Source organism: Ambystoma mexicanum, chromosome 1q (assembly GCF_040938575.1).
Source record: "Ambystoma mexicanum isolate Mex_15411 chromosome 1q, UKY_AmexF1_1, whole genome shotgun sequence".
NCBI lineage: Eukaryota > Metazoa > Chordata > Amphibia > Caudata > Ambystomatidae > Ambystoma > Ambystoma mexicanum.
This window is the reverse complement of record NC_090922.1, coordinates 1,396,693,860-1,396,721,636: the sequence shown is the minus strand read 5'-3', so window position 1 is coordinate 1,396,721,636 and position 27,777 is coordinate 1,396,693,860. Positions and strand designations below refer to the sequence as shown.

The 27,777-nt window shown below is 43.6% G+C and overlaps 1 protein-coding gene across 2 annotated transcripts in view; it reads left to right on the top strand.

Annotated features, from left to right (window-relative positions):
- The window catches only part of MKNK1 (MAPK interacting serine/threonine kinase 1), a 254,248-nt gene that overhangs the window by 85,050 nt on the left and 141,421 nt on the right, over positions 1 to 27,777 (top strand). The window contains exons 2-5 of one of the 2 annotated variants that reach the window (XM_069642263.1): positions 8,921 to 9,009; positions 17,179 to 17,277; positions 22,443 to 22,540; positions 25,649 to 25,728. In XM_069642263.1, the coding sequence (XP_069498364.1) occupies positions 8,994 to 9,009; positions 17,179 to 17,277; positions 22,443 to 22,540; positions 25,649 to 25,728 (293 nt within the window). In that variant the 5' untranslated portion in view covers positions 8,921 to 8,993. The remainder of the gene's footprint in view (positions 1 to 8,920; positions 9,010 to 17,178; positions 17,278 to 22,442; positions 22,541 to 25,648; positions 25,729 to 27,777) is intronic. The other variant, XM_069642264.1, reaches the window with a different exon arrangement.

Below are 27,777 nucleotides of genomic sequence, written 5' to 3'. Positions count from 1 at the left end.
TGCCTTGATGCTTGTGGGCTTTGACGCAATATAAATAAAATAGGCTGTGCATGAATGGGAGAAACATGATTTTAAAGGCGAGAGTTTTGGGACTACCAGCAGAGTCGACCACTGGAAACCAGATTAAAACTGTGAAAGAAGCTTGCTGCATCCTCCTGGACCTTTGAATAGCCCATTGAAGCCCTGCTGTGTGCTGAAAATCTTTTTTCTGATCGACAGAGAAGCTCTGGCAGGGACAACTTCTTCCCTTGTTAGTGGGACCTACTACTAATCCCGAGACTAACTCCACCGGACCATCTTCCCTGACTGACTGTACTTCTTTGCTGCAGCAGGAACAGAGTGCCAGGGGTTGAGAAATCCATAGTGGAGTGCAACATCTGCAATCAGGCCAGAAGCTCCCGGAGTCTTCGAAGGATCCTCTAGAAGCAGGAAGACCAGAATTCGAGTCTCACGACTGCAGGACTCGAGGAGTGAAGGACGCCCAACCAGTATCCAAGATCTGCAGTGGTGCTGTTTACCGCATGCTGAAACTGCAAAGTAACGCTGATCGTAAAAGAACCCATAGTTCCGACAGCCTCAATTGCTGCTGCAGGAGTCCACCAGATGTCCCCACGACTGAAGCTCAGGGACCCAGGATCTGCATCTCTGCAGCAAGACAGAATCCAGCAGGACCACTCTTCAAACCAGAGGTAATGTTCAGACTTTGGCTTACCTCCATGTCTTTAGCGTTGGTCTTCTCAGCTACTTTTGTTAGGGTTGATTTCAACTCTGCTTTCCACAAGTGTAACGGATTCTGACCCTACAAGTGATTTTTGCAAAACTCTTACTTTGCAAGACTTAACTACGAAGTGCCGCGGCTCCATACTGTGCTCCAATTGTCTTTGGCTGTCCTGGCTCCCTGCAGACTCTCTAGTCCATTGACTTTAATATTTTTTATCCCTCAGAGGTGATCACTTGTGTTTAGACTGTTATTGCTGGGAAAGGTATTGTCTAGACTTTATTGGAAGATTTAAGTATACTCAAATGCCCGGAGAACCTGAACCTTTTTCCTTTCTGCAACCTCATAATATGCAAAGTGTACTAGTGATATATAAATGCCATATCGTGAGACACAAGCCATGTTTCAAAAAATGACATGCTTGGGATAATGAGATGGCTAAAAAGAAAATGTGGTCAGAAAATGCAAGAACCTTTGCTTGGATGAAAGTGAGTGCTAAAACAAGAAAAGCAAAGGTACAAAATTTGGCTATTTAGCCACCGATCCATAATGATGTGATGCTGAACTAATGATGGAAACACTTGCCAAGAGAAACACTATTGCCTTTGGAGATATCTGAATGAGGTAACAACCCCACAAGGCGCACTCAGTGTCCGCAAGAGCTTGGGTCAAACATTATACATCCATATTCACAACCATAGATCCAAATGATATCAGTCAGCCACCATTGGAGAGCGAATGGGCAATCACAATCGAGAAAGATGACATTGTAAGAAACATTGAGACTTGGCTCCTCCAGAGCCCCTGGGCAACTTACTATCTGCTGAAACAACCGGAAATGTGGGCAAACTTTTGCCATGTTTGAATCAATCTCACAATCAAGAGACCCCAACATCCTGGAAGAGTGCAATCGTGGTACCCATCTTCAAGAAAGGCATTCTTTCTAAGCCTGAGAATTATCGCCCGATTGCGCTACTCGACGTGGTGGGCAAGATATTTGCCACACAAGCAAGTACACCTAAAGTGGATCCAAGAAGCCAAAAGATTTGATCTTCGTTGGGCAGGCTTCGTAAAGGAGTAGGATGTAGCTTAAACTTGACCATCTGAAACCTCCTGAAGATGGAAGCAATATGACAAAACAAGAAAATCTACACAACGTTTGTCGACCTTGTCCAACGTGTTTGCTTCTGTGGATCGAGAAGTACTATGGGCAAAGCTGACCAAATGGAAGTGCCCGGAAATGCTATTACAACAACTACATACAGAGACGGAAATCAAGATTAGACGAGACAACACTGGAATATTAAGCAAGCTAATAATGACTAATTGTGGGGTCAAGCAGGGATGCCCTTTAGCGGCTACCTTGTTTTGCTTATTTCTATCCGACATTGGCGAGACACTAGGTGGCGTAAGTTGTTTTCCACCAAAGATTAATGGCACCTTAATAAATTGGCTACTTTACGCGGACGATATCGTCCTGCTAGATCTGATGCCTATTGGATTGAAACGAAAATAGTAACAAAAATGATGCTCTGTAGGTCGGTAATGCTAAACAAATATGCATACTGGCATGTTAAGGGGCAGACTATATGGTAAATTCTCATTGAAGCCGGTAATTGCACACTACAACCAGAAAGCAGTACCGACACTAATTTATGGAGCACTCTACACTGTCGTTACAACTAAAGTATTTGAGACTTATACTGAATCTGCGGAAAAGTTGGAAAAACGTACCCCAATATCTGGTCAAAGCCCCAAACTTAAACCATCAGAAGACTATGTTGAAATTCCGGCTCAACTTATTCGACAAAAAAATAAGCCCAAAGCTCAGATTTAGAAAGGTGTCGCGGACCTGACTTGTTGATTTTGTGGGAAACATCCGGAGACTTTGAAGCATCTAACCTTGTACTGCCCTGGCTAAAGATCTTTGAACGCTGCATTTAGGCCATATAGTGACACAATTCGTCTCTAAGCGGAGCAGAACTGTGGTCTAAGTTGACCAATGCAAAAGATGAGGCTGCCGTTGCCTATGCCTTAGCAAACTTTTTGTGCAAAATTAATTCGATGTTAACAGACTTAAATGAATCTGAAAGCGAGAAAAGAGCAAACTTGATCAGTGCACATAAATCAAAAGCATAAACTAAGCGAAATAATAATGGATTGCAGATGTCAATGTGATACGGGGGAATAGAGAGGATATAAGTGGGCTATCTTTCTGCTTTTTTTTTAAAAAAGTTTGTAATAAACTATGAAATAAAATGCCATTAGTGTCTCCTCTGGAGATGCTTTTTACACACTTCCTACAACCAAAGAGTATCCACTAAACTTGTGCTTATTCTGGAGAAGTATTTTAAAGTATATTTGATACATATCTTGGCCTTTTTTAAAAATTGATATTAAATATACTTGGCTACTTTATTTGCGAATTTCATTGCTACAGCTTTTCAGCTCACATTTACCCCTCGTGATATAGGCCTGGCTGCTCAGTCACACTACCAACTTGTGTAGAATAGCCCTATAGCAAAAGTTGGGTTACCCAATACCAAGTAGACCAGTGTTGTGTAGTCTTGCTGTTACTACATCGATTCTTGTATAACAATGAGGCAGTACTTTGAATTCAATCTGTTCTGACTGGGGGCCAATGCAGAGAAAGTAGGGCAAGTGTGATGTGATCGGTGGATGCGGATGAATGGCAACTGCAAAGTCTCTAGGACTGGTTGCCCAGCAACCTGCAAGTCCCCGAGCTATGTGGCATGGGTTTTTTCCCTTTGTGGAGGTGGAGATGCCCCCTCTGGTAATGGGTGCAGCATTGCCCCAACAGGGCTAGGGCTCAAGGGCACCAAAGGGGAGGTGCTTAAGTCTCCACTGTGATGGCTACTTGCACATCCCACTTTGGTGAGCCAATTCAGGTGCCGGGGCATTAGAGGTCATTCAACAGATGTGTATAGGCGCGTTATGCCATATCCAGTATTTCAAGGCACGACGAGGCAAGGGAGATGGAACAGAGGGAAGACGGACAACAATCCTACTAGGTGAACAAAAGGAAAGCCCTATACACTGGGGAGGTCAAAAAGGGCATCAGACTAGTAAGTGGAGAACTGATCTACACACATGGGTGGAGGTGTGTAAAGTTTGGCTCCAAGAGCAATATATGTTGAACCCAGAAGATGCTCTCAATATATCAATGAATCTAGATCCTCGGCTGAACCAGTTGGAGACAGAAGCACCAATTGAGAGCGAGTGAGCAATAACTGACTACTTTATTGACTTGGTAGCCATTGTTTAATTTGAAATGTACTTTTTTTATGTAATACAATTTCAATTTCAGGTATTCACCAACAAATGGTGTACGTACATTGAAGTTCAAGCATTGATGAAAACAAACCAAGTGTGTCAAACTATCCCGAACATAACAAAAGTATTTGTACACAGAATTTGTTTCAAATATACAAAAACCACAGATCTAGAACGGCACCCTTTTTGTTCTGTGAACATTAAAGACAGTCTAATTCTGCCATACTCATGTGTGGTGTATGGAGACAAGTGAATTGGCCACCCATAGGAGTCCAGCCTCTTGAATGCTGGTATATAAGAAGTTCTTAATCTTGTAGCCTAAAAGTAAGCTATTTCTAAAGCTGAACCAGTTCAGAAAGAATTAGTTTCCTGGTGGACTCAAAGGTCAATTAATGAATACTGTGGGTGTGTAGACGAGTCATAGGTCAACGTCAGAAGATGTATTCCTGGTTTTTTGAGGTGGACCGCAATTCAATTGTGTCCAAAGACGTTTCGGGGAGCAGTAAAGGCTACCTGCATATGGACCTACAGATGTTGCTCTACAAAGGAAGAGCGTATAGTAAAATAATGGGTGTAAGATGAGGGAAACAAACCTACACTTGACCCAAAAGGGGTCATGTACTAAACAAAAAAGGGTTCATCTATAAATAGTTAAACATATTATTGCAAGTTGATGCCAGAGCTGCCCGCACCCACCTTGAAAAGGAGTGCTTCTGTAGTCACTGGAGAAAGTGAGCCCTTCGTGTAGAGCAATTGCATTGCAGAAAGCTTATGCAAGGCTTGCCGATTCCCAAATGGAGTTAGAAAATGTGGACTGAGGTTTCCAAGTTGAGTATGACCTGAAGGGGAAACGGGGAGAAGACAGCATAGTGCCTGGTTGACTTGGCGGTTCAAAGATGCCAGAATCCTAGGGGTTGTGGACAATGTGGGGGCCGGGCGGGGGAAGAAACGTGCAACATAGCACTTCTGACAAGAGGTCGCATACAAAGTGATCATTCTGTGCGGAGCAAAGTCCCAGGGATAGTCAAAGCCTTCCAGGCGGGTGCCAATAGTGTACTTTAGCCTCTGTGAAAGAAAGCGAAAAAGGCACCATAAGTTGGGGGAGCAGCTAGTAATTAAAGATCCTTCTAGGCCAGGTGTCATTCAGATCACGCAAGGGCAGGGGGAGGAGAAAGGGAAATGCAGTACATGAGATAATAAGAGTGAGCGGCCAGCAGGTGGCAAGTACAGGGTGCTGGTGGGGGACTGTAGGGATGCAGAAAACTGTCCAAAGGTGCTGGGGTTGCCGGGGAGGCAGTGCAGGCGTGCAACTGGCAGAGCTGGGCCCGAGATCAGATGGGTGGCCAGGTAACCAGTATAGTATCAGACAGGGCTTCAGCAGGGGAGAGGGAGAGAAAGCAGAAGCCAAGAGGAAGGTTTTAAGGTGCTTCCGGAACCGAAGATGGTTCTCCAAGTTTCAGAGATGAGATCTTTCACTCATCGCTCTAGATAATCTGCCAGACGGCCAGTACTTGCCTCCAGAGCCTCTCCTATTGGAGGTGGTACTGTATGCCAATGAATTGAGGGTTTATATTCCACTTCTTTCTGTTGCCAAAGAAAGACTGAGGTCGAAGTCCCTTCCTAGATCTGATGCTTCTGAACTTTTGCACTAGAACAAGCAGGTGGGGTTCAAAGTGGAACATGGCCACTTCAAATTAAAGGTCCTGCCATTGGGCTTTTCTTTGAAACTCTGATTTTAGCAAAGATTGTGGCAGTGGCTCACCTAAAGGGAGAGCATCCATGTGTTGTCCTATCTGGGCGACTGGCTTGTGTGCTTACGCCCCCTACCAGGCATCGGCATGCTTGTACTGCACATAAGCATATTGCATAGCTTGGGCTTCTTGAGCTTCAGAAAATCTAATTTTGCCGGCCCACAGATTCATCAGGCAGTGTTACACTGCCTAGGCTGGGCCTTCCTACCAAGGACTGAGTGACGAACATTTCCAAGATGGTTTGTCTTCCAGTCTTTGCAAAAAAAATGGTTTGCCTCAGCTTTTATGCACTTCCTGGATCCCAAGGCCTTCCTGGATCCCAAGGCCTCCTGCATCCCTGTAGTGGCAGAAGCTAGGTTGTATATGGAAGTCGCTTCAGAGTTGCCAATGGTCTCCTTTTCAGGGACAGACATCGGAGATTCAGTTTGGAGTGTCAAAAGACCTGGACTGGTGCCCCAGAAAGAAAACCTACTGAAGTCGTTCAGCAACCTTGGCCCCAATTGACTGTCAAAGATGTGTCCCTGTAGGGCTGGGCTGCTATACGCCAAGAATTAAGTGAGCAACCTGTGGATCACCATCAAGAGCTGGAGCACATGCATACATTGGCTGGAGTTGGTGATCCTGTGGGAACAGGTCGCTTTCATCCCCTCTGTACAGGGCAACACTGTTGGTTGTGTGGACAACATGGTAGCCATGCATTACTTCAAACTGGACGGTATGGGCTCCTTACCTCTGTGCAGAGAAGTAATGCAGTTTGGTTCTGGGCTCTGCAGAACAGTGCTTGACAGTGGATCCATTATCCATCAAGGAGATCATGTTGCAGGATGTGCTGAGCAGGCTGTCTTTGGCCTACCAGGAATGGTATCTCGGCCAAGTAGTCTGGAGCTTTTCTCCCGTTGGTGTACTCGAGTGATCATCTTTGCTTCTACTGTGAGCAGGAAGTGCTGATGGTTGTGCTCCCTGGACTTTCCTTTGGAGCTTTGTGAGACACCCTAATGGTGAGACTTTGACCTGCTCTGTGTTCCCAAGTCATACTGCTGGCTCTTGGGAGGCTCATTATTGGTCCCAGAGAACTTGGTGCCCATAGTTTCTGGACATGGCCATCTGCCAGCCTTGGTGCTTGCTGCAGTGGACTGACCAAGTCTCGAGTGGGTCCTGCACTCGTACCTCCACAGCCTGAACCTTCATGCTTGGCTGCTGAAAGGTTGAGGTTTAAGGTTGTATTTGTCGGAGCATGTTCCACCATGCTACACTTTCTCAAAGGCCTGCCACCAAATACATCTAGGCTTGTAGGTGGTGTACATTGTTTTGCTTGGTGCCAGGAGACGCATTGTGACCCTTTTTTCTTTGCTCCACATTGGTTTTGGATTTTCTGTCTTTGATCCAGCCGGGTTTGCAGATTGGCACTGAGGGGGTATCTTGCTGCCATTTTGTTCATCGAACTCTCAAAGCAGGCTTTTATTTTTGCGATGCAATTTCTGAGTGGTGATTGTAGTCTGTTCGAATGATCACTCATTGGATTTTCTTTTGCTAGCCTGGTGAATGAGCTCACGGCTTTCAGTTTAAACCTCTCGTTGGGTATTCTCCAAGTGAAGCTGATGTTGAGTGAGGCCGCCTTTCCTTCCCAAGGTGGTCTGATTTTCATCTCTCTCGAAATATAAATCTTACTGGCATTATTTTCCTCTCCTTCCAATTGGCTGGACGATGTTGGTCACTCAGCTACTACATGTTGGAGCATCCCAGAAAGATAACTGCCAACTTTTCTTTGGTTATGCTGATGCCCGTGCTGGCAGGGCTGTGACTAACCAGACCTTGTCAAGGTGAATTAGTCTCTGTATCCTGTAATACTATGATCTGACTAGTAAAGAGTTACACACGCCACCAGAAGACTGGCCACCATCTCTGCAATGTTTGAGTCCTGTTTCTGGGTATTTTTAAGCGGCTATGTGGGCTTCCTAGCACATGTTCACTTAACGTTACTGATTGAATGACAGCCCTACCAAAACAAGCATCTTGATCAGACAATCCAGAGTTTTCCAATTTGGGTGGTATCCTTGCTATTCTCGCTGCTCCAGCTAGAAGCACTGATTTGGGAGTCTTTGAAAGATGAGGAATCCGTGGGAGGAAAGAATGCATTAGACGTTCTTTCTGATGGCTGTTGCTCCCACATATTCTCCTAATCCTCCATCCCCACCCACCCTGCTAGCCGGATAGCTAGTACACCTTGTTCTGCAGTCCCTCAGCGTCTGGGGATAATGGGTGGAACCAAGGTCTCGGCGGAGTGAATCTATATATACACTGGTCTGTCTGGCACGGAGTACATAGGCATCTGGTGAAGCTGCACTTTCTGTTGGCAGAATGTTGCTGAAGAGCAGCTGTGCTGAAAGATGGATATCAAAGATGAGGAATCTGTGGAGGAACATCCATCCGAAAAAAAATTGAGTGGTAGTTCGTCACATCATCGCTTGTTTTGACCACCTATCACGTGACAGGAGGGAACCTAAGTGATTAAAGTGGATTGGCCCGTTTGAAAACATTCCAGCCAGGAATAACGTATGGTAATGTCTCCAAGCCCTGTGTGGAAAGCCAAATTGATACATGAAAACTAGCTTGAGCATTGCTTACTTGGTAGGCTACCAGAATGTACTGCTCTTAAGCCTTTGCTAGTAAATATATAATATCTTTCATATTTTGTTTCTAATGTAAATGCAGCATTATTAGTCTTGGTGATATCACCATTTCTCATCCAAACTGTCCTAAATGGTATCTGTATGAGTACATCGAAAGTGATTTGTCAATGGGTTGCAAATTAGTTTTTTTTATATGGTGACATTTCTCATGTCAAAACGATTGCATTGTCCAAATAAACATGGATTGGATTGCTTGGTCAAGATGTGGATCATTCTACAAAGTGTTCAATTCTGGCTCCAACAGCCTTCTAGTGTTTACTTTTTGTCCCAATGTTGATCTCTTCCACTAGCAATCCTGCTCGGGAAAAATAATGCTCTAGACAATATTTTCCCTGATTATGCCATTTGTCAGAGATTGCTTTTATATTTCTACTTCAGAACAAGAAAGATGTTAGATTAATCCTGAGGCGGCAGTTGAAATTTAAAATTAATAAATGTAAAATAATCTATTTTTGCTTTTTTTCCAGTTGAGGTCTGCATTGTGTAAGAAGACCTGGTCATTTTTTTACTCTCACGGCTGTCCCAATTTGTAAGACCTCCATGCAACAGAAACTAGGTATCCTTAATCTACTTCTCTTTATCAAGCCTTATCCTTGTTACTGCACTGCATTCATGTGATTGATTTACGCACTCGTGGGACAAAGTGGTGAATGGATACGCTAAGCAGCGTGCAACCTTTTCTTTTTTCCTTTTTTTGTGGTGGTGAGACAAAATGGGAATTGGTCTAGCCCCTTCTCAATCGCAACTAGCAGTTATGTAGGAATGCATTGGGAGCAATAACAGTTGAGCAAAGAGTGCATTTTTAAAGGCCCCGACACCTGCTCAATTTCCCTTCCTCGTAGCTGCTTCACCTGCCAGCTCTGACCCAACTGCGCCTAAAAATTGGTCTATGTACTATTGGCTACGACCATGGTTAATACTGGGATTGAATTGGCTAGCCACTGTTCGGGATAATTCAACAGCCCATCCCAAAAAACAATCTCAATCTCTTGTTTCTGGTTAACAGATGAGCAGCACCAGTTTACATAGTTCCAAAACATGACCACCTCTTCCCACTCCAGACAAAGCAATGTTTTGTAATATTTGCTGCAATTAAAGCATGCATAGATAGTATAACATGGGGCTAATTCACTGATGCACTATTTTATTCATTTTACATTTTTCTATAGCATAAAGCATTGGAGCGCTGTACATGACAGACTTTGAAAATAATCAATAATAAAGATTTACATGATGAAATTCATGGCGCATACAAATATGGTCCTACTGAACTAAAAGGCCAGAACCAAACATTCCTGAATTTATTATAATGCAGTCTGTCGGATATCTTTTGGGCGTAAGATCCACAGTTTAACAGCTGCCCCTGAGACCAGTCTGTTCTTAATGAACAAGCGATTTAAAAACCTAGACCATGGAGTAATGCACACTCCTGGCTCTGAATCCCTCCTCCACAGATTTTTAATATTTGGGTGGATATTGCTTTGTGCAAAATAATTAAGCTTACATTTCATCGTAAAATCAATGGGAAGCCAGTGCATTTGAATTAAAATGGGATCAAATTTGCGAGCCCCACAGACTAACCGGGCAGCTGCATTGAAAATGGATTTTAGAAGCTGCAGAGAATTATTAGGAAATCCAATCGAAAGTTGCCAGTATCAATTTGAGAAATGACCAAAGACTGGACTACTGTATGAAAAATAGACTGGGAAGAAAGGCTTCATTGCTCTTAATCCGAATATCTGAATTAGCAGGGATTACCAAGGCATTGATGGGAGTATTAAGAGATGAGTATCCAAGTAAAAACATAGAGGCAAACTCAGCAGGGGCACCTAAAATGTTTGCTTCCTGGAGCTTGGGGTCTGGTATAGTGTGAAAATAAATTCAGTTTTTAAGGATTAAGCTGAAACAAATCATCCATCCCTCGATATCCAGAAGGCATTTGGCCAATCTCTATTAAATTGTTTCTGATAGAGCTGGGTATCATCTGCACATTGGTGCATGCCAGCGCAGACTATGAGGTCCTCTAAAGCCTCCATTTAAAGGTGAACAAGAGTTGGATGGACTCCAAAAGGGACAGTCTGAAAAAGGATGTTCTTGATTGATAAAAATGTATTGGCGTATGAATCTTAAAGACTCGCTCCAATTAAGGACTGTACCCTTGATGCCCATACTTTTATTCAGTATATGAAGTAGAATGTCATATCGAATGTTGCTCTCAGATCTAATAACCAGCACAACATGCCCCTCATCTAAAATCTTCAATGTTGCGGTTTCTGTTTTATGTCATGGCCGAAAGACTGTTTGGGAAGTGGGTGTTAAATCCTGTGCTCTAATCCGTTGATATATTATTCATCACATCCGAAGTTAAATGGAAATACTCAAAATTCAATACATGTTTAATGTAGCTATTTGCCACTTTAAAATACTTGGATGTGTAGCCTGAGCATGTTTCGTATATTTTGTTGTAACCAAGCACTATACCAAAATTGAGCTACTTCAATACCAACTACTGCAGGCAGGTGTGACTCTTCAAAATGTTTCAGCACCCTTCACTTTTAAAATCCTATAGGTGAAGATCTAAATTTTCATATAATGGAGGAATTCAACAATTCTGCACTACTTTGCATATTAGACTATAACCATTAGTTGACCTGGTTTCTTGACCATGGCTAAAGGTAGAATGCCTTAACTCCTCTCATAGAGACTGCATTAATACTGACTAGATCAAAGAGAACTGTCCTGGATTTAACTTGAAGGCTGTATAGACTCCTTTTGTCAGTAGCCCGTTTTTGGCTTAATAGTGTGTGGTTTATCCAAGAGATTGGGCAATCCAATTAGACAAGCTAGTTTCTCAAATGCTTTTCCCAAGAAGGGGATTTGCCTCCATAGTTTTTCAGCACTTCATACCTAGAGAAATAAAAGTTGCTTAAGATTGGATGGCTGAGACTAATCCAGTATTGCAGTGATTTGGAACCAATCCTTTGACCATTAGCTGGTTTTCAAGTGTTTGCCAATTTAAAGTACTCCTGCACCATGACCTCTGAATATGAAGCAAGCTCTCATTTGGGCCATTAACCTGGCTGAGGATCTTTAGCCAAGTATACAGCGTTGCAAAATCACTTTGCATCTGGGAGTTCTAAAGCATGCAGAGATTTGATGTAGATTTGCACGAGGTATCGGTGTAGACTCAATTGCACTCTGTAGTCCTATATGTTTTGAATGGGAACAGAGGTGCTATTTCACTCTATGGAGGCTGTAGTTGAAACAAATCTAAGTCATCGCACTGCGTTCCGAAAAGTTTGAATTACAAAATAGCAAGGGCCACTTTGTTGCATTTTGCAATTTGAGCTTTTTGGAATTTGTGCATTTGCCCCTTTGCTTTCCCTATCATGAATGTAGGGCACACCTCAAACCTGAAACATACTGAACTGGGAATACCCCCACAACTCATACTCCCCCAGTTCAACATTTTCACATTTGTCATTTTTTTTACCTATGCCGAATGCAACAATCGTGCATTTGCCTTTAAAAAATAAACAAAAAAAAATTCTACTTTTTGGGGCAATTGCATTGAAACAAACACAATAGGACTCGGTTTAGCCCCTTTTTCATGGTTTACTGCTGGCTTCTTTCTCCCTCCTGAATTAGATGGGTCTATGCATATCTTAGATCAGCTGGTTTATGCACGAAAACTCGTACTCCAGTAAAATCCAGCCCAGCTAAGACAAAACCATCCACCCAATGGTACACCCCTGAGCTAGCCTCCAACAAATGCTCAATCGGAGCCCTAGAGAAATGGTGGTGCAAAAACCACAACTCTGGAGACCTCACCAACCGCAAGTCACCGCACAACTAAGGATTCTGATTACCGAGGCCAAAGCTGCTTACTACTCATTGCGGCAGCCTCTAACAGGAGCAAAGCCCTCTTTGAAGTAGTAAAACACTGTACCACATCCTCACCAAGGTACTAACAACCCATGAAAAATAGGACCACTCTTTTTATTGTAAAAAGATGATCCAAGAGACCATTGAATCAGCGCTCCTTGACTCCATAGGGAAATTGTTTGTGCCGGTCCTGTTAAGAGATCTAAGAACATGGGCTAATCGGAGTGGTATCCTCGACCCAAGACAGATTGCGTTTGTAAAGGGGGTGGGCACCACCCTCAACCTCCATTAAGATCCTTAAAGAGGGGGCGTTAGAAGCAGGAACCTCCCTATATTTAGCCTTTATGGATCTCAAACAGGCGTTCGATGGAGTCCTAATGGGGAAGCTTTGCACCATTTTGAGTGCGTGGAATTTCCCAGAGGATTTGGTAGAGGCCAGGGAGGCGCTCTATATGAATACCTCAGTAGGAATTACTCTCGGCTGGGGGTGGGGGGAGGGAGGGGTAGGCCATCTCTTGTCTGTATATTGCTGACTTTGTGATCTCGCAAAGGGAGGCTAAAGCAAGTCCCCCCACCTACTCCCCCAAAATCGATGGTATGGAAGTGCCTTGGAGGATTGCAGAATATGGTCGTCTTGGATTTAACACCAATTGGCCTCCAGCGGAGGATTAACATCTTTAATGCATATATAAGAGAATAGTATGGAGATCAATGTTACAAAATCCAGGGTACTGACAATGAAATCTGCCCAGAAGAACAAAAGGGATTCGCATGGAGAGTTGAAATAAGCTGCTTGAAAGAGTGGAATCCATGGTCTATCTGGGGATCCGGATAAATTGCAAAAGGAATGACTGGGCACACAGTACATGCACTTAAGATCTAGGTTGATCTTCCTAACCAATCGGGGAAGAGCATTCCATCAAGGTTTGGGAGATTTACAATGATCCCCATCTTTTACTTCTAAAAGCAGAAGATCCCCCCAAGTTTTAATGTATGGAGCCGAGGCCATCCTCTCTATCATGGAGGATAGTTTTGGCGGACAGTATTGAGACTCCCAAATACAGTGCCAATTGGTACAATTGGGCATGTGCTGAAACTCCATCACTGGAATCTCTGGTATTGTGGAAGTTGACTGTCATCTATGCATTTCCTATATAGCAAAGAGATATAGCTCCCTTTGCAGTTCTCGATCCGACCAGAGAAGGATAAACATTTATTGCAGTGGAGGCTAAAAGTGGAGAAAACCTTAGAGCAGAAGGGCATAAGATTGAGTGACCCATCAATAAATTCATCCAAGGTTAAGAAGACATTGCAAGTCCTGAATTGATAAAGTGGAACAATGCGATCATGATAAATTAAGTCATAGGAATGCTGCAGAAAGAAAAGGTTTGAACTCGCTTTTCAGGTACCTGTAGAAATTTCCATCGCAGCACTATCGTGACATGCTCTTACGGTGTAGGCTGAATACTTTATCAACAAAGTCCATGTGAGCAGGGATACAGTGGAGACAGTCATTGGGTTATTGATTGTGATTCCTTAAAGGACGTCATAAACCTCTCCTTGGATTGTGGGCTGGATAAAACTGAGTCCAAATGAATGGTGGGCTTGGGTTCTCATAGGAGATCCAACCAGCTTAGCGATTGCGGTATTGAAGATAATTGAACTTGTTTTGAAGATGAAAAATGAATTGATGAAGAATGCTTTTAGCTATGATGTACAGTGGAAAAAATGTCCCCCCTTTTCTTTGAATGTGCATTGGATTGTGTAGTGTTTGTTGCTGTAGCCACTGTGATGCTTTTCTTAAACCAATATTACATTTTAATGTAAGAAAAATGGAATCTGCTTACCTTGGCATCCCTGTCACACCCACTGCCCCTCAGGACCAAATTCTCTCCTTGCCCCAGATCTCCAAAAAATGATTGCCTCCCTCAAACATACTTCTTACTCTGACAATATTCTGACCTCCATTACTAAACCATTAACTAGCCTGGCGCTCCTCAACCTCATCAATGCCTCCTTCAGAGAAAGATCATTCCTGGACACCTTCAAGAAGGGTCTCAGACAACCTCTTTGGAAAACATCCCTGTATCCAGGCGACCTGGCCAACTATAGGGCATTACGAACCTCCCGTTTATTAGCAAAATCGCAAGAAAGTCATTGCTACACAACTACTCGCCAGAATCTAACAACTATTTGGAATTTAATATTCAGGGTTCCACCCAAAGTGTACCATCGATGCCAGCATCAAGGTGGTGGTTGATGCTCTCCTAATCCTGGATAAGGGTGATTCATGCCGCCGCCGCCTCCTCCTCCTCGACATCTCAGCTGCATTTGACAGTCAACCACTGCATTCTTCTCTACGTCCTTGCTGATGGGGTGGGAATCTCTGGCACTGTCCTGGATTGGTTAACCTCCTACCTTTCAGGCAGACACCATGCTGTTCAGATGAATGTGTTGCGTTCTGACTGTTCTGCGGAATCCCCCAAGGCTGCATCCCCCCCCTGCCAATCCTTTTTAACCTTCACTTGGAGCCTCTGGGCATTCTCCACAGATCCCAATATAGCCATTCACCAACATGCAGAGAATACTCGGTTGTAGGAGTAAATAGCAAGCAGGACATCAAACTCTGAGATTACCTAGCCATCATCCAGTCCTGGATGGCCACTGTCTTCCTAAACCTATCTAAGACTGAATTCCTCATAAACCTATGCAAGACTGAATTTGTCCGCCTGCTAAAGTGTCCTAAAATGGCTCAAAGATATGCTCCTAGAAGAATTTGATCCACAACTCTCGAACTCAGCAAAATCCTGAGGCTTCAACATTAACCACAATTTGTCCATCCAAAAATAAGAAGGTCCAAATATCTTCGCAAAATCAAACTTCCTCCCACTGCAGGACTTCAGACCGTAGACAAACTTGTGGTCTCAAACATCGATTGGGGGAGTAATGCTCTCCTGACAGGGCTCCCAGAGCACTTGGCTCCCCTGAAAGGTCCACCACAGTGCAGTCCGTCTTGATACAGGAGCATGGAAATTTGATTTAATTACCCCGCCCTAGATTGGCTTCCACTCTAAGCCAGAATACTGTTCAAGACTGCATGCATCTCCAAAGCACTCATGAGTAGCGCACCAGCATGCCTGGTGGCTAAGCTCCACACATCTGGTGGCACACGCTCCGCGCACAGCAAATCGCCCAATCAGCATGAATCTCAATTCTTCCGTGAAGGGAGGACCTGCAAACTATTCTTCTCTGGCCTCTGGCACTCTTACCTGGTGTCTGCTCTGAATGCACCCACAATTCTCCAATTTTTGCAAATCTCTCAGACCTGGCTCTTTCAACACCGCCTGACAGAGGACTAATACCAATGGATGCACAAACAGTCCTCCCAGTACTGTGCTACTGTTGAGATGCCAGCCCAAATGCTGGCTACCCACTCTGTACAGCGCTCTGCTGCTCTCAAACTAGGTCACCGCTTTAAACAATAAAATGAAGAGAAGAAAATGAGGACGCTTGATGCAGGTAGTACAACAGGCTCCAGTGTAATTGGATAGGATAGCCTTGTGGGGATGCTACAAAAAACAAAATGGTTGTGGCCATTTCATCTATTCCTAGCCTCGGCTGCAAACAACCTGCGTTGGGGGAAGTCTCGCCTATATTGGTATGGAAATTTGGCTTGGCAAGTGGAATTTAAATCAAGGGATAAACCTGCCTTTTGCCCACATTACCTGCAATTGGTTTGCCTGATCTTTCATAGAGCCCTGTCCCAGATTACTCCCTTCGGACTTTCCCCTTGCGTGTCTTTGGGACCATGCTATTTCGTCTCTGAATTCTCCTATTCCTGAGACTAGACCCCTTCCAGACTCTGGTCCATGTGCAAATGAACACTGCCCTTAGCCTAAGGTCTTATTCCTGCACTTGTATCCTTTATTTCGCTGTCTTGTTGTGTATTCTCCCTGCTCTTGTGTTTTGTGTGACTAAAATGATGGCCTTCAGTTAAGTTTCTTTTTTTTTTTGCAAATGCATTCTTTATAGAGACATTAGGCACTCAAAAAACCAAGGGCACAGTATAGAAATGAGTACAACCTTGAAAATCTAAGTCTCGCGCTCAATGGAATAAATTGGCTTCTCATCAAGGCCAGTAATTTCAAAATCAACAGGCCCTCTGCCAGCCACGGCAACAATTGCTGGGCATGGCAGATGCCTTCTCTCTGGGGTTGTGTTCTCCTGTGCCAAATACCTCCTTTCGTTTAATCTTAAACAGAATTTATAGCCTACAGGTTCACCAGCCGAATGTGCTTCTTTCTAAAATCTAATGTATATACTACTTCAGAACAGGATACCCACAGCCTTGCTGAGTCGTTTTGCAATTCAACTCTGGTTCCTGGGAAACGCACAATAGGTGGTGGTGGCAGTTTTAAATGTTTTCTGAGCAGAATTCTTCCACCAGCATATCTGTTTGTGTACTGCTTGATATGTCCAACAGCACAAGTGCAGATAAACCACCATACACCTTGGTCTAGGATATATATATAAAACGTACACGTTTCTAAAAGGCCATATCCCCACGGTTTCCGGCATGGTATTCCCAACCTAGGTCTTTGAAACTGCCTGCCGTGAACATTTTATTTGCTCCTCAGAGTGGGTGTTGCAAGCTTTTCAGTAAAATAGGAATTGAAATCTTTTCATTCCAGGTCTGGTTGGGCAGTCAGTTGATGCAAACTCATTTTCTGAAACATTTGCTGATAGCTGACCTAAATGAGTGATAAAAATGACTAGTTTGAATTAAGCTGGATTCTAGTCAACTCGGCAGGATGCTAATCTTACTGTGGTCTATTTTCAGAAATGGTCAGCAGTCAACCTATGCCAATACCAGATGCTGGCCAACGCAAAAAGAAGAAAAAGACTCGACCTGCAGATGACTGCACAGTAACGTTTTCAGGTTTGTAACACTTAATGCTGAGTGCAAGCTCTTCCATTAGCTAATTCATCCTAGAATGACTGCCTGGAGCTCTGTCTCTTTAATTGCTGTAATCTAAATCGTGGCTATGCAGGAGCTAAAGATATCACCGGGGAAAAGGAACTACTTGAGAATGCAGTGCTGGTGTTCCACTCCATACTATGTAGAACATCACCATGCTATTCCAACAGTACCACTTTTCCATCCAGTATTTGTGTTGAGACACCTAGGGAAAAATCTAATCCGAGCCATTTTTTTGAAATTGTGCATAGTAAAATAACTTGAATGGCTAGGCTTGGTGTTAACCTATAATCCACACTGACAGTTACTGTATATTCCAAAAAGAGAAAGTACTATTGTATACATTTGTATGGTTTGCAATCTGTAAAAAATGGGATTTAGGAGCTCCTCTAAACCACAAACCGTAGCCATATAGCTCAGTTAAGTGGTGTCTACGCACATGGGAAGTTGGGGACTCCAAAGTGGTAATTTTACAGGTAGTTTCCATAATTTTTGATCAATTTAAACTGAGCCAGACTCATTCTTCCGTTGTGCTCTGGCACCTCCCAACCAAATCCAATCTACTATGTCTCCCACCCATATGACTCTTGCTTGGCGACATCCACCGGTTGTTTTTCATAGCGATTCAGATCCGTGTTGTCCCATATTTCCACCATCATAATGGATCTAATCCCATAATAAAAAGCACTGCCCCAACACAACCAGAACTACCACTAGGGACAGCAGGTTTTGCAAAATCTACTTCACCACTAGGATGGGAGTCATTTTTTTTTAATTTACCATTTAGATGGTACTCTACTTTGTTGGCTCATACAACTATCGGATGTTTGCGTTTTATTTTACATTTACTACAGTTTGTAATAAATGTCATAGGTTTCTTTGTGGTTGACTAGCCTGCAGTGAGCCAAACATGAAGTGGGTTTGTGGTGACCTGCACCATTTTACAGAAGTCTGTCAACCATTGTACTGGGTAAAGTGCATTTTAAGTAGCTGAATTAAGTTACCCTGTAGGATTTTAAAGAACTTGCAAAGCCTGCATAGACATACTGTCCATAAACCTGACTTGAGTCCCTGCACACCCCCTGACCTAACCACACACTAGACAAGCCTCCTTGCACAAACCTGAAGTATATACGGTCAATGTTTAATTGGCTTTAGCAACGTGCATGTCCACTTTAGGGTACATCGGTCCTGTCTCAAAGGATGTTCAACCTTCGCCACATTTATAACAGTTCTGTTGTCCATTGTTGTTGGTTCACCTTGAGGTTGAAGGGCATTCTGCCAAATCGAACCAGCTGGTCACTGGTTCTCCAGCTCAGCCGAAAATGTAGGATATGGATTACACAATTGCAGTAAATATGGTTTCTTTATTTTTAATGCTTTGACTAGAGGTTTGTGACTTCATGTCTCAATGAATAGGGTTCCTGTCTCGCATTGACTATCAATTCACGACAGCTTTACTGTTTTGCACCAGTTAATCGTTTTGGATACCTATAGCCCTCCTAGCCGAATTCAGAAATTAGGTCTGATTCACAGCCAATTCCAACTATCTGCTCTTTTACGCTCACCCATCAACCCTCTTGGACTGTACCCTTTCTTCATTGTCTTTAGTTGCCTAGTTCTTCTACAAGCCATCATGTACCTTGAATTTGATCAATTTCTTATTGTACTCTTCTCCTTCCCTGGTAGCCTTCAGCCTCCTCCATCTAATTCTTCAACGATGAAAAGGAGCAGAGAGCAGGGTATGGTTGGGGTTGGGGGTTGGGGGGGGGGGGGGGGGGGGGGCTGTTTCCTAAATTGGGCCGCGGAACATGGAATGGGCTTCCTAGATGCTAACTATGCATTAATCTTTGTTTTTACTACCTGTACATGAACCCACGTTTATAATCTGTAAACCAAATGGGTCTAGGTCAAATCAGCTTAGCTGTTTACAAAAGGAATTTGCTGATGGATAGTGAGTTTCAGTTGAATCTTCTCTAAAACATTTTGGTTTTAGTGGGCGTCCTGTGGACTGAACAATGCCTTCCATGCTGTTACCTATTTTAACTGTTACAAATCTGGATGCTTGTTATCAAGAGCTATTCTGGCACCTTCTGGGTAGTTTTTATTGATGTCCTTACCGGACCTCTGCGATGTGGTGTCATTAAGGAATCTGCTCAAACCTAAACCACTGTAGCATGTCCTGTTTCCAGTGAGCATTTTCTTTGTTTTATATTGTCTGCTAATCTGGTGGTCCTGATTTTTAACCTACCCGGGTTCAGGAATGCCCCTGTCTCGGACAAGTACCTTGTTACTCCTGTTCAAGATCGCTGTCCTACATGAACTCTTATCTGCCTGCTTTTTGTGGTTGCTGCTTGTATCTGGATCTAATTGTCCCCACTACCATCTTGTTGCCTTCCAGATGTCCTTTCTCCCTACTGCTTGGGGTGTACCTACTTTGTACTTCTGTAAATCTTGTTTAACCTTCTTGGGTTGAACAGGCTGCTTTCCTCTAATCAGTGGCCCTTGTGCAAGTGGGATAGCTTAATGTGATTATGGATTTGTCATTCCATGTGCCATTGGGTGGTTGTCTGCCTTGCGGATGCAGTTCTGCTTACTGGCGTTAACCTTCACAAAAATGTCTCGACCAATCAGAAAACCAAACCAAGGAGCTGCTAACTATATACAACAAACATGCCCACAATTTGTATTTGAGTGCACATTCACACCCACAGTGGCATCATAGTATGAAGATGGCCCATGTCTGCTCAACGGTTACTGCTACGTTGGAGACCGCACAAGACCTGACAAGATGACCTGCCCAGAGTGGTAGTGATAGATTTTCCATCTCTTCCCCATACTGCTTATCCTTCATGACCAGATACTTAAGCCCAAGCAGAACAAACTCTGGAGAGTGCCCCCTACCCCTGATTGCAGTGATCTTATCTTTAAAGACACCCATAATTCAAGCAGTCCCTTGCTCGGCTTGCTTCATCATATAGCTACCAACTACACTAGGTATGCCATTAGCAGAAGTTTGTAACGGATCTCTGATCATAAGCATCCTGCCCACCCAAATAACTCAATCACCCTGTTACTTAAAGGGTTGACCCCCCCCCCCCACTAGCCTTGCAAATTTCTGCAAGATTTCCTGCCCCTCACCTGAAGCAAAACTGATAAGGCCACTATCTTTACAATAGCGGGCTTATTAGTGAACCGCCCCACCTTGAATGGAATGTGTTTTTAGACTGGACAGATGCTCTGGATGTCAAAGACCTAGTATAGAACCTTGAATTGAACCATCCGGTCCCCATTCTCCTGTTGCTCATAACAGTCGGTTACTACACTTTTGACCACAATACCCCACTGGTGCGACATGAATCTGTCATGAGAATTGGGAACCAATGCCAATGCCTGGATATACTGATGCCTATTCAGTTGCAGTGAAATTGTATTTTCAATAGTCTCTAGTTGACCTGCTGTGTAGATTCCCTCTAGGTTCTTCCCTGTTGCCAGTCTTCTTTGGCTAAAATCGCCCACTGGAAGATGTCATTGACCAGTGGCTTGACTTTTAATGTCTATACCCGTGACATCCAGCTCCGGATCTGAACTGTGAGCCTTTCCTGGAGGCAACTTAACACCCCACTGTCTGCTCTGCAGTTTAGGCCTGGAGAAATTACAGCTTAATATGAGGAAGACAGAAATGGGTGCGGCCCCAGCAGCAAACATTGTCAAAGTTTGGCCCTTGCACCTCATTCAATTGCGAAAATAAAGAACTGGAGCGTCTTTGGATCAAACTTTAATATAGCATGTGTATAGCGCTACAAACCCTCGGATATCTGAGCGCTGCTTATTACCCAAGGTGTGTGGTGCTTTCGAACTTGCATCCGCAGGCTCTGCACAGATGTCAAAGCGAGCGCTCTAATCGCTGTGCTATCGGACCTGCATCTAACATGCATTATCACCATGATAATATGAAAGATTCTCCCAAGATGAACATCACGATTCAACTGGGACTGATTTTGAGACTCTTGGACTACTGCAGCAGCTGGGTATCCCCACAAGATGTTGGCCGAATGTGTGGAATCCAAAGGCTGGTTGTGCTGCTACAATCGCATCACAGGAGCCCACAAAAGCCTGCCTTGGCTTCCAATAAAGTACTGTAGTTGAATGTTAAGATGGGGGGGGGGGGGTCTGTAAATGGGGTAAGAACTGAAGAGCCCGACTAAGCACTTAACCGAAAAACGGATCTAACACTGCCCCATAAATGTTCCAATGCTCTACACACCCATCTCCGACTTGAACAGACCAGCCTCCAATTAGAAAGGTGTTTTTAAAAAGAAAAAATCAAACCTGAAGTACCTGGACCCACTAAGCATACACACCTGCGCAACTTTTTAACTTTGCTCTAATCAACTACAACCTGTAGATGCGTTGTCTGGCCCTGTGAAGAAGCTGCTCTTTTTCCTCCTGTTTCCTTCCCTTGGGATCTGTGCTGGGGTGGATGGGGACCTTTCACTTACAGAGATGTAATTCTCTGCAGCCTACTGAATTGTTGCAGAGGCTAGCACCATTCATTCTTGGTATACCCCTGGATCCGTGCTCAGCTTGAGGTACTATTCAAGTTTCAGACCATTCCTGATTTCTGTTGGTCTAGAACATCATATTGCACGGCATTAATGCTAGCCTTGCTTCTGTATGATAAACCTGGTCTTTTGGCCCACAAAACCCTTATGTAACGTGGGCACACTAAGCATTGCTGTAAACATTTAAGATTGTTAATTTACGGTTTTCAAACTGCAAACATCAAGAAGGTAAACTAGGAAATTGCTTCTGAAAGCTGAAAAATACAGCCTTTTAAGACGTTCAGAAGTAGGGCAGACTGAGCACTTTAAGTGCCTTTGTTACCGATTGCAATTCCTGTTTCTGATTACCTCCGCTTTGATTGGAAATGTAGCTCGAGAACCAATCTTCTTACATTTTGAGATGTGTTTTCCCGACCTAGAAAATGACCTACATTTAACTTGTGCAGCAATTTTGTCTACTGTTAGCCTTGACCTAATGAAAATGTGATGTTTGGCGTGGCGTTGCTATTTGGACTGCACGTGCCCAATGTGTGCATCACTATTCTGTATTTATTTTGACAGGCCTTTACAAGATGACAAATGAGCTCCTTGGCGAGGGCGCATATGCCAAGGTCCAAGGTTGCGTCAGTTTAAAGAGTGGCAAAGATTATGCAGTTAAGGTAAGAAAAGAGGCATTTAACAATCTTGGTCAACCGACTGCAATTTTGTATTCCTATGGTGTCTAATCCATGGGAAAAGAGGCCCGAGTAGTTTGTCTCCCATGGTTACTGGGCATTGGGTGACCTGATTTTCTTTATGGGGTTTGTCTTTCTGCCCTACCTTTTTAACGACGCAAATGGGAGTTTCCTGCATCGGAAGTTGCTCAAAGCATTTTTGACGATGGCTGCTTCAGACACTGGCTCGCCACTATTTTCAGCCTTCACCCATAGAACGTTATCACCTTTTTGTAGTTCTATTCCGAGGTACGCACTATGTGCCCTTGGCCTCCCCTATTTGTCGAGTCACTAAAGCAGAATTTGTTTTGTTTTTTTCTGTTTATTTGGCACTGCTTCAGATTAGACTATCTGCTTCCTCACTCAAGTGACTGGCATCCAGTAATATAATTGCCACATTGTTTTAATTTATTTCCCCTCCCGTCCCTCTGCCATTGCTTTCCCCTCCTTGTGAAGGACTGCCTGATTTCCCTCAACCATTTGCTTGCATGTAGAATTATGGTTTCCAAAATGCCTAACTTCCAAGTGGCATTCCATTCTCATTACTGTAACCCTACAACAAGAGCTTTGACTCCAGAAATGGCCCTAGAGGAAGTAGATTTGGGGGGGATGGGGAGGGGAGTGACGTACCCTGAAGGAACATTCCGACATCCTTGCATAGGAGGACACTGTTCATTGGGAGCAGAACCTACCAAATCTGGGATTGGTATAGTGGGACCATGTTCGCCCATACAATGTCTTCCTCAAGTGAATCTGTCCATCAAAATGCTTCAGTGATGCGCATAACGTGTGCAGAAAAAACGGACATATTAATGGCAGATATTGTGCAATGGGGCAATCTATCGAATTTTCACTCCCCTCATTCAACTTTAGTTTCCTGTGTTTTAGAATGGCCCGATTTAGCATGCTGGGTAGTGGTCCCCCTCTATTACCATTAACCACTCCCTTCACTGCACCTCCTACAGATGGTGAAGCAAACCTTGTTCCAGTTCACTTTGCTTCGTTGGTGAGCTTGTCTGGGACTTAATCTCTAGTTTCCCCCCAGTTTCTTACTCTGATGTACTACTTCTGTTAGCTAAAGATCATCCTACCGCTACTCCCACTGAATTAATACCATCTGCTCTCATTCCTATAATGTATCCCCTTCTCGTACATCTTGGTTATTTCTTCAATATCTGTGTCAATACTTCGTCTTTCCCACAGCCTTCAAACATGCAACAATTATTCCCATTCTTCAAGCCCACCCTCGTATTGTCTCCAATTACTTGCCTCTTTCCAAACTCCTTGAACGTCTTGTCTATTCTCAGATTTAATACTTTGTCACTGAGCTCTTTCAGTCTGGTTTTCATCCCTGTCACTCCACTGAGACTGCCATGATCTGTGTACTTGACTCTCTTCTCTCAGCTTGCTACTCTAAACACTCCTTTTCTCATCTTGCTCGACTTATTTGCTGCTTTTGACACTGTGGATCTCTCTGCTCTTGGAATTTCTCTTCTGGTTTTAGGTAGACAACCAGGAAAGAACAGCACCCCTATCTTTCGAATTAAACCTTTTCCTTTTCCGGGGCTGGTCAGACCTCTCTACCCTTTCCCCTTGATCAGTGTTCTCCAATGATCAGTCTTGGGTCCTTTTTTTCTTCTCTCTTTACACTTCTGAACCCCCTCAGCCATCCTTCTTCTTTTGGTCTTTCATCACTTTTATGCCGATTATACACGTTTTCTATCATTCTCGTCTTTCACTGAAGAAATTCACCACACCCTTACAGCCTGTCTTTCTGCTATCAAATGTTGGATGGATTTCCATTTTCTCACCTTAAATGCAGGGAAGACTGAGGGACTATTATTCCCTGCTAATACTATTCTGCCTCATTTCCGCCTCACTCACCACCTCCTTATATCGTTTCCAACTGCTAGTCTTAATATTTCTCCCACAGCTCGAATCTTGGCCCTTTTCTTACTTTTGGCCACCAAACTACTTCTCTTCCATCTTTTCACGACTCCTCTACTGCTCCAATATTCTCATCGGTCTCCCGAGTTCTCATCTTGCTTTCTTGAAACCGATCTTTAATTCCTCTGTTCGCCTACTTTGCCTTCTTTCCTATCATGACTCCCATTTCTTCACTTGTATCACTTGGCTGGCTACCATTTCATTCTATTACCATTTTATAAATTTTTCTACCACCTTGCACCTGACTATCTTGTTTCACTTCTATTCTTCTGTAGTTGATCTCGCCCCTTGCGTTCTTCCAGTTTCTTCAGATTGAATGTTCCATGGCCACCATATGTGTGCAGTCCTGCTTCCGGTCCTTTCAGCTCCTTGCCCCCTACATTGGAATGTCCCTCCTGTGGCTCTTCGGTCTATCACAGACTACTCTATTTGCCGCTCTTCTTTGAAATATCATCTTTTACATTGTTTTTCATTGTCTGCTACCAGCATTAAAGTCCTGGTGTTTATTTACCATTACAATTGTACCGTACTTTGTTTAAATTGTACAGCGCTTTGGGTTAAAGCACTATATAACACAATACACATACCTCTAGGTTTACTGGCTCTAAATCGAGAAAGGGCTTCACTTGGCCATGTTTCATGACTTCCAAGACAAGAGTGCATGAAAAGTACAGCAGTGAATAGTTGGCCACAGGTCTATTGAATATCTGTTCTAAATAGCTGCATCAGACTTGGCATAGAGTGTACAGTTATGGATTGACAATGGCCAGTGTTTTTGTAGTGCTTAAATGGCATTGCACAATTAACTCAATGGTACAAGAACAAGTGCAATCTTGAAGGTCTGTCTCTGACCAAAATAACCTGCTGATAACATCCAGGTGTTGCCCGAGTTGGAAAGCTTGCTGCTGAACTTTAATGTTGTCCTGTTGAACAAAATGAATTACGTCAATACCTGTTAATGGTTCTCTGAGCAGATTGCTGCCATCTACGCAGAATTTGCTTCTGCTGATGACTTTTATAGTCTAAAGAGTGTCTGCTTAAATTGTCTCTTCACTACAATCTCTCCAACACAAAGCATTTCTTAAACAATCTTGTTTTATTAAACAGATCATTGAGAAACAAGTTGGCCACAGCAGGAGCAGAGTTTTTCGTGAAGTAGAAACACTGTACCAGTGCCAAGGTAACAGGTAAGTGTTTTGTCTTGACTTGGGCTCCTGGTTTGCCATGGATTGGGCTGATCCAATGTAATTTCTTGAACATTCTGGAATTCTTCCCATTCGTACCCGGCGAGGGCCAATGAGCTTGATACAAGCCAGCTCATTGGCCCTCACCAGGCCATTACCCAGCCGACAAGGCTCCCTCACGGCTGGGGTTACTTCCACGACTGGCCGCTATGGAAAGGGAGGAGGGACTACATGTAGTTCCTTCCTGTTCCATGGTGGCCATCTTTTTGTATTGGTTTCAATGACTGCGATTGAAAAGAAGGGACTATTTGTAGTCCCGATACCAGTGGCCATGTTTTTGCTTTTGTTTCTCAAGGGGGGGGGGATCCCATTACCAGTCAGCTAAAGCCCTCTCTTCCCTCAGACTTCGGCCAACTCAGCCTTTCATCCATTTAAGTCCGATAAAGGAGTACCAACTTCATTCTATGTACAGAGCTTTGCCAAAAGCTATACATAATTAACCATGTCACCATGTGACCATGAGATTAGGTATAGAATTTATAATTGAGTACTTGCCTCTCTGCACTGTTGTATCATAACATTGGCATGCCATTAGGTAGTAATAGCTCCAGGAAATGAGGACTTAAACATCAAAACACAATTCTGCTATCGAACTTCAAAACAATGTTTGCTTTACTATGTAATCGACTAGGTTTGTGTGAAAATATAAATGTTACACACACACGGCCAGACCTTGGAGAAATAATGAAAGGTGTATTCTGTCAAAATGCAGAAAGCTGCTGCATGGTCATGATTTTCATGCAGTTTTTCCACATGTCAGCTGGAAGTCGCATACATTTTACTATTGCAAAGAAGTCATTTTTACTCTTGAAATCACATGTACTCTCAAAGTTTAAAAATAGGGAGTAAAGTACTCCCGCCTCAATCTCTGGAGCACTGGGTGGAGGACGAGGTAAGTTTCAGGTCTGAAGGGCCTGCCCAAGCTGGATGAATTTGCATCAGGTGGGGCCATTGCCCAACCATTAATGGCGCTCCGCCATGCATATTGCCCATTATAAGCCGATGTTGCCTAACTTGCATGTGCTAATGTTAAAGATGTTTGCATGTAAATTTGCCCTGTCAGTTTGGCCTGAATACATGTGAGGTGGGACTTTTTTTTTTTTTGTCATTTGTTTGTGGGCACTAAAGTTTCCATGCGACTGTGCACAACTAAATTGGAATGACCTCTGCTCGTTATCTGACTTTTATCTTTAAAATGCGCAGACCACCGGCAATGTCTTGGTCACTCCCAAGTGACCTGCTAAAGGAATTTGGTGAGCCAGATCCAAAAGGAATTTTCTGTGGCAATGTGGAATCGCCAACCTCCTGGTGCGCTCACCCTTTTGGCTCACTACATAAGTCCATCCTCTAAACAGTCCAGGGGCCTCGCCCTTAGCCTACTCCTCTGCCCAAGTAGTCTTTAAAATTTGAGACTATACCTGCGCTAGGAAAATATGCACAGTGCTCGTTTGCTCCAATATCACAGTATACCGTTTTTTTAAGGACTCAGAGAAATGCATTCTGTTTCAGAGGCTTTTCTCCATGGCTTGCAATTACATCCATCTAGAGAACCAAAAGAAGCCGTCTGGTTTCTGTCAAGTAACCTGACATTTGCACTGCCCTCTGCTCTAAACCTGTGCGTAAATGTACACAGGTAAAAAGAGCTGTCGTATTTACAAGATTTTCATGCGTAAAAAGGCTTGATATGCACCTTATCTGCAGGCCTGCCTCCACCTCTGGTTGCTGCACCAGGCAACTCGGACGCCTGTCGCCTGCTGCCAGTAGGGTTCTCAGTGGCTACTACCCCATCTGCACACAAGCGCTCTGGAAGTACTCCACGCCCTAAGGCTAAGTCTTCAATCTGGCAGCCTGTTTGGCCCTTGATCTGGTACTGCCACAACTAGATTGGGGTCAGGAATTCCTTTAACCAACAGACATGTGGCAGGGATTGTCTTTCACTGATGCACAGCGCTGGGTCATTTCACCTCGCCAACTGAACTCTATCGCCAAGGG